The 7,459-nt window shown below is 45.3% G+C and overlaps 1 protein-coding gene across 1 annotated transcript; it reads right to left on the reverse strand.

Annotated features, from left to right (window-relative positions):
• Nucleotides 1-796: 796 nt before the first annotated feature.
• On the reverse strand, nucleotides 797-5,506 carry LOC135909393 (uncharacterized). The gene is made up of 4 exons (XM_070538460.1): nucleotides 5,442-5,506; nucleotides 5,215-5,354; nucleotides 3,217-3,342; nucleotides 797-1,779 (listed from the first exon to the last, which is right to left on the reverse strand). The coding sequence occupies exons 2-4, from the start codon at nucleotides 5,344-5,346 to the stop codon at nucleotides 820-822; spliced, it is 1,218 nt and encodes a 405-aa protein (XP_070394561.1). The 5' UTR covers nucleotides 5,347-5,354; nucleotides 5,442-5,506; the 3' UTR covers nucleotides 797-819.
• Nucleotides 5,507-7,459: the final 1,953 nt, after the last annotated feature.

A 7,459-nucleotide genomic window follows, 5' to 3' on the forward strand; every position in this document is an offset into this window, starting at 1 on the left:
GGTGGCGGCGGATCTCTATATGTGCACCGCCCGAGCCGAAATTGCCGCTGCCGTTCGCCCTGTGCGGTGGCAATCAGAGAGCCAGATCGGTGGCGGCGGATCTGTATATGTGCACCGCCCGAGCCGAAATTGCCGCTGCCGTTCGCCACTGCGAAATTATCTGCCAGTTCTTTCTGAGCAATGAGCGAGACGACCGATGGAAGTCCTCCGTCAGCTGCTGCTGCTGCTGCTAAACGAGCTGCCAGAGCAGAGGCCCAGCGCCGTCGCCGTCAGAATCCAGAGGTGCGCGCCGCCGAAGCAGAAGCTTACCGTCGCCGCCGTCGAGATGATCCAGGAGTACGCGTCGCCGAAGCAGAGGCTAATGCCGCCGCCGAGAAGACCCTGCCGTTCGCGCCGCCGAAGCGGAGGCTCATCGCCGCCGTCGAGAGCAACCAGCAGTAAGCGAGGCTGAAGCAGAAGTTCATCGCCGCCGCCGAGAAGACCCTGCAGTTCGCGCCGCCGAAGCGGAGGCTCATCGCCGCCGTCGAGAGCAACCAGCAGTAAGCGAGGCTGAAGCAGAAGCTCATCGCCGCCGCCGAGAAGACCCTGCCGTTCGCACCGCCGAAGCCTCAATCTATCGAAAAGGTGAAACAGCTTATTTGCTGCGCTCAAATTTCGCATTAGGAAGTAACGTAATGGTCGGTCATTTTTTTTCTTCCATTGTGGTGACTGCTTCACAGCTTCCATAGCTTTTGTTAGATCATCTTCATTCGCACTGGATGCTACTTGCCTCAGCATTTTCTTCACAATGTCGACATCTTCTACTTCATTTTCTTTTTTTCAAATCCACCTTTGCCAAGCCTGTTCTCTGTGAAAATCACACAGGACTGGCCGACTGTTCGGAAAGGCAGCAGAAAGTGCGCTGATTTCCGCCTGGCTGTAGTCCACCATCCAAAACTTAGGACTCAGAGTTGGGTTCCATGCCTTAAAGGTGTTTAGTGCCTCTTCGATGGAATCAGCTGTTTCAAATTGCACCATGAATGCACCAGCAATAGCATAGGAACTTGCAGTCTTCACTACAATAAGGAATAGTGGTAGGGCATAATCCGTTGTTTTATATGTGGCATCAAGACATACCACATCATCACTATACTTAAGCATCAGTTCCCTCATGAACTCAGTCTGAATGCAAAGCAGCAGTGTCTGCTCGCATTTTTGTGCAACAGTTTCCAAAGCGTCACAGTAAGGTAACTCATCCAGCGGCTCCTCTTGCCCTTCTGAATGATGTTCCATTGACTTCACATGATAGGGTCGAAAAAGACATCTTGTTCCAGGTGCTTTCTCAATCATTTGTTCAAGATACATAGCTACATTTTCTTGATCAATTGAACTATATCTATCCTTACGGAGTGTCTTCTGGATATGATTTTTTATGTCTGTCTTTGTAGGGTAGAAATCTCTGCATGTGGTCGGGGGGCACAGCTTGTTTGAGAACAGTACATCTCGGACAAAAAACCTCAGACAGCTCTCAACAGTTTTTACAGATGTCACACCTTGTTGTACAAGCTCACATATCTTTTTTGACACTTCTGAATTTATTGGCTGCGCATAGCCTGCACACCGGGCATCAATGTCGTGGTTGCAGTGACTTTCCCTGTCGGACATGCAGACATAGAAGCGATGCTGGCGCAGAACAGGTTTATCACTAGATTCTTCTTGCAATGCCAACCTCAGCCGGGACATCACCTCCTTCGAAGCTGTCTCGTGCTGCCATTTGCTACATTGTTCTGAGATGTCAATCTAGAGAGAAAAGAAAAGAGCAGATGGTAAACAGAGTAAACAAAATTAAGTGGTTCTGAAATTTGTCTGAAGGAAATAATAACCTCTTTCAGTGATAGAGAATAGAGATAAATTTGACATACGAAAGCAAAGGCATGACAGCTTAAATGCATAGGCATTAGAAGCTCATGTCATTATATTGGTGACATTACAGAACAACATCAATACAATAACACTACAATAATTTTAAATAATTTTTTACAGCTTTATCAGCATTTGCCAGGGGGTCTATACATGGCCAAGCATCCTTTATCCACAAATACTGCAATTCAGTGCTGTAAAGCGCACTTTTTTTATGCTTCTCAACCGACAGTTTCACCTGTGGCATCAAATGCTAAGATTTTGCATCAAGAATTGCAGTATGAATACGTGAAAAGATCCAAACCAAAGGCAAGAAATAATAATGACAACAAACAAGAAAAATCTTGTACATTTATGCAACAGTCAAATGTATTACAAAATGGAGACTGCCCATGTTTGTCAGGAAGCATTTCAAGATGTCTGTACAACACTCTTGGTTTCTTGGGCCTTGTAACATGCGCTAGCAATTGTGCTGTGAAATCAAACTCGTGCGCTGACCCAGCATTCCAAACGTAGTGTGAGAGGGATATATCTCATCTCAACAAGCACACTTGGAATATGAGGTTATCGCCATGACATAGAAAGAAATTATTAAAACAAGTAGTTACGTTCACAAGCTGAATAACATTTCATTCAGTGACTGCAAAAATAGTCATAAATAAAGCTGTAAGACTTGTAGGTTGAATAATTGTCCATACCATCTCTAAAAAAAATGATTATTAAAACAAGGGCGGTGGCGGAGGCATGTACAATTTAAAATTGCTCATACTCATAGGCATGACCCCGTCAGTTCAGCCACTTTCAACCAGACACATTTCTGCACTCGAAGAGGAGCAAAGAATGTCGTTCAGTACTGATTGCACAATCCACATGCATTCACAAATCATGTCTTTCATAGCGCATATGTCAAACCACAAGTTTCTTTCACAAAATTAATGACAACTAGTTGTGCTTAGTGGATGCCCCCAATTTTAACACCCTAAATTGTCCTAAAATAATTAAAGTCAATGTATGGAGAGAGTAAGAGTTTTTTTATTGGAAAAGAAAAATGAGAATTTAGGCATCATTTGAAATTCGCTGCATGTCAGTTCATTACTTATTTGGCTGCAAAAATCAACATTTTATTCATGACCGCTAAGCTGATGAAGTGAATGTCTAAGCTGAAATGGTCTAATTTCAAGTCCCTTAATTTAAAAATAAACATGCAGCTAAAGAAGGCTGTTTACGTTATCATCAATGTTGATCTTCCTGGGCTTCCAGCGAGTAAATCAATCCGAAAGTCAAAAAGTTATATATAAGCTATGTGTTTTTGCTTACCCTGAATTCCGGAAACAACTCCACTTGTTTTACATGCATCATTGCAGTGCAGCCCTTCTTCTTCGTTCCTTGTAACTTCACCTTTTTTCGTTGGAAGGTAGCTGCTGACCATTCTGCGTCTTTCTCCTATTGAATGAAGTGACATATCGAACATCAGTACGCTATAAATAATGACAATTATATTTGGATGAGTGCATGCAGTTAGTGCATTCATTATGAGTTCAGTATTGGTTCCTTGCTCATGCTCGTCCTTTATGGAACAATAAGTTCCATGGTCGCTTTAGCTCCTGCCAGTTGACAATATTAAAATTCAGCTTCGGAGCAGCACTTCGCACGTTCCCTTGGGCACAGGCACCAAAACATTTGGCTCACATTTACATTAGCATTATAGATCAACCCTCCCTCCCGAACTCCTCCCCTCTTCACCCCCCACTGAATTCCGTGGATTTTACAAATTTTTTAGTGTATAGTGATAGAAATGCTAATAGGGCTGGGTGCTTAAACACTTTAATCTGATTAATACCTAACGTTTGAATAACTAACCATCTTTTAACTATCGCTTTACTGATTTACAAGCATATAGTACCTAAAATGGAAGAAAACTGCATTTGAACGAGACAGGTCATTTTTAATGATGTCGACTTTCACATTATTTGATGCTCCCTGTGCTACTCATTTATGGATTTGCCTGACATCTGCTGTGTTAACATTGCAGCATGCCATTGGTAACAAATAAACCCTGCAACCAACAAGCTGGTTCCAATGTGTCTTACAAAACACTGGGGAGTTCATGCTCACTCCTGCTTTTTAAGCACTTCACAAGGCACCAAAAGGATGACGTGAGGGATGTGTTTTGCAATATCTTCACCAATTTTCTTCAGGTTAATGTCAACTGTATGAACGTGCCACCCAGTTACCTTCATATTTCTCCGTGCTACTAATAATAGCAGGCTTACAAATTTCGCTTATTGTATTTTTCCGTGAATTCTGCCATGACACACAGCACTGGAAGTCGTGCTACTAGAATACGGCTAACTTCAGTCTAACCTCCCCCAAGTGCGTGTCATATTTTTAGATGGTATTTTTGACTAATATCAAGGTTAAGGCCTCCATCGTCATTACGGGCATAATAAATTGATCAACAGGGGAATGGGTAAATTTGCACACTTTAAATATTAACTAATTAAAGAAATATGAAAGAATCCCGAATAAATAGCAAATGTTAACGATGTTGACATGCATAGACTTGAATGGATGCACTGTCCGCTTCTGTTTCTTCAGAAGCATCGCCATTGCTCAGTTTTAACGGTATTTTATCATTGCAGAAACTATATAAATACTCACTTGGAATACTTGTCTATAAATCTGTTAACGGTAAGCTCCTGTTCTCTATAATTAATTACTCACGACCAGTTTCCTCACTTCACATCCAACCGGTTCACTTCTACCAACAGCTATTCATTACCACAACCTAGAACTAATCATGGTAGATTCACTACTAATTTTTTCCGCCACACAACTCAGGAACTCATTAACTTGTTGTATTAAGATACAATGTCATTTATACACATTTAAATCGACCCTCCGTGAATTTTTTCACTTATTATGTTCATTTCATCCCCATTTTATTATCAATTATTTTGTGTTATTAAAATACCTTACAGTGTTAGCTATAGTATTTCATTTTGAACAGTGCCTTATGTGGCATATTGGTGCCTTGGATTTAATTATTCTACTCATCTCTAGCGGAAGGTTCCTTGTGAAGTCTGTTGACTATGGAACCTCCCTCTGTACGCATTTATTATTTCCCATTTAAAGCCTAGAGAAAATTATAACATTTCACTGCAGCAGTGATGCGGACGGCATATATGCCATCGTGAAAGCGCATAAGCAGAATTTCGTGCGACGTACCGATGCTTGCACGCTTCAGTGCGTAAGATAAATGAGCGCGTTATACACACATCGGCTCTGCGTGGTATCCGTGCAATTGCCACATACCTGTCGAGCACTTCTTGAATCTTGCACCTTGTGAAGGTCTCGCCCAAAGAGGCAGCCTCTGTCCACGGCTTGGACAACCTTAAAAGGCATGTCTTCATTCACGACCACATGTCCGCGCTGAGTGCTGAACATCAGCCTGCCTGATATAAAATAAATATTTATATCATCGTACCGTCGATCCTGACGCGGTACGTACTATACTTACTACACGCTTGCGATGGACATACCTTTTGGCTTCACGGAGTGCTCAGTTTGGAAGCACACATTGACAGCGGCTAGGTCCCTCAGAAGCTCTTCGTATAGGCAGGTTGCGAACGTAGTACCCGCGCCTACTAGGGCGCCCCTCGCGGCGGCGAGCGCGGAACCGGCAGGATACGACCGGCCCGCTTGCGTTCGGAAAGCCTGTATGTAGACTGTTTCGCGCGGAGCTGTTGCCTTTTCTGAGCAATGCCGATGTGCAACCCGAGCTGTTGAGTAGTGGGCTGCAACAGCACGTACACCAACTCACGAGGAACAAAGTTTTACAGGTTTCCAAGCCGACCGTATGAAGCAGAACGGCGTCAACACTGGATAGCGCTCGTCAGACGGCATAAGCTGTTTTATGTTCCGGCGTTATGTCAAGTGCGTTATAACACTGAATCCTTTGCTTTTACAGCAATGATGGCAGCAACGGGACACCTGCAGTCAGTGGCGTAGCTAGGTCGTCTGGCACCCGGGGCCCATAGGTCTTCTGTCCCCTCCCCCCCTCCCCCGGGTTTATTCGAGGAAGGTGAGGTTATCAACAATTTCCGTGTGTCTCCAGACGTATATGACACCCCCACACAGGCCCCTTGGACCCCCCCCCCCCCCCCCGTTGCTACGCCACTGCCTGCAGTGCGTACCAGGATATGCAGCAAACTAAATAGTTTGTTCCCACACTGTACTGCAGTAAAGCTGTGGAACTCTTTCCCAATCTTCTCCCATTCAAACAGCGCTAGGGCTTGCTGAGAGATTTGAGGAGGGGTTGCAGCCGGCTGAGCTGGCATACGCCCTTCGGCGCCCAGCATATTATCAACGAAGGGGCAGTTGAGATAACCAAAATTTTTGACAACGTGGTTTATTGGAACCTCCTTTGCACGCACTGAAAAAATCGCACTTCCAGTAACTTGGGCGAAAATATTTTCCCAGCGTAGTCTAACACAACTGGTAAGTTCATCCCCTTTTTTGTGTGTTTCGGGAGAGCAACGTTAGAATACCTCTGGTAGGTCTTACGAGTCGCTCGTACGCTCCACGTTCCTGGATGAGATGTTTTGGATTCGTATTTGCCGTCCTGCATGTACAGGGAAACTACCGCGGCGTCCTTGCACTTCGCTGCGATGCCAGCACGGCAATCGCAGCTCCCCGCTAGGATTTGTCTGCTGTCGCCAATCTTCAAGAATTAATGTCGCCTATAATTTCATGCGTCCACACCGTAGATAACGAAGTAACTTACGCTGAGCTTCACGCATCTCGCTGGTGCATTATTTTTCGTTTGCGGAATAAACGTAGCAGTCACTTCCGATTAGTGCGAGTTCAACACTTCCCTCACGTCGTAGACGTGCCCCACTTCAAATAGACGACTTCCTTTCTCTAAATTCTTTTCACGAAAAAAGCTATGAAGGTCTTGTAATTCCCGAAACCCGGTTAAAATTAATATCGGCACGCTGTTTAGCGCCATCGCTACCGTTTGGCAGGACGCCAAACACGTAGCGCGGGCTGCTGACGCCGTGAGTTATCCTACCACATTCGCGCAACTATTCGTCAGATGGCGCTAGGGGTCGGAAAGCCAGGGCGCCGCCTATGCACTTGCAACCTGCCCATAGGCAGGTTGCGAACGTAGTTCCCGCGCCTACTAGGGCGCCCCTCGCGGCGGTGAGCGCGGAACTGGCAGGATACGACCGGCCCGCTTGCGTTCGGAAAGCCTGTATTTCGCGCGTAGCTGTTGCCTTTTCTGAGCAATGCCGAAGTGCAAACCGAGCTGTAGAGTAGTGGGCTGCAACAACCCGTACACCAACGCACGAGGAACAAAGTTTTACAGGTTTCCAAGCCGACCGTATGAAGCAGAACGGCGTCAACACTGGATAGCGCTCGTCCGACGGCATAAGCTGTTTTATGTTCCGGCGTTATGCCAAGTGCGTTATAACGCTGAATTGTTTGCTTTTACAGCAATGATGGCAGCAACGGGACACCTGCAGTCATTGGCGTAGCTAGGTGGTCTGGCACCTGG

The sequence above is a fragment of the Dermacentor albipictus genome, chromosome 1 (genome assembly GCF_038994185.2).
Source record: "Dermacentor albipictus isolate Rhodes 1998 colony chromosome 1, USDA_Dalb.pri_finalv2, whole genome shotgun sequence".
Lineage (NCBI taxonomy): Eukaryota > Metazoa > Arthropoda > Arachnida > Ixodida > Ixodidae > Dermacentor > Dermacentor albipictus.

Coding starts and splice junctions, on each gene's coding strand:
- LOC135909393 (XM_070538460.1), bottom strand. CDS start 5,346: ATGTTCAGCACTCAGCGCGGACATGTGGTCGTGAATGAAGACATGCCT. Junction 3,343..5,214: donor ATTCAAGAAGTGCTCGACAG/GTATGTGGCAAT, acceptor TTCATTCAATAG/GAGAAAGACGCAGAATGGTC. Junction 1,780..3,216: donor AGTTGTTTCCGGAATTCAGG/GTAAGCAAAAAC, acceptor TTTTCTCTCTAG/ATTGACATCTCAGAACAATG.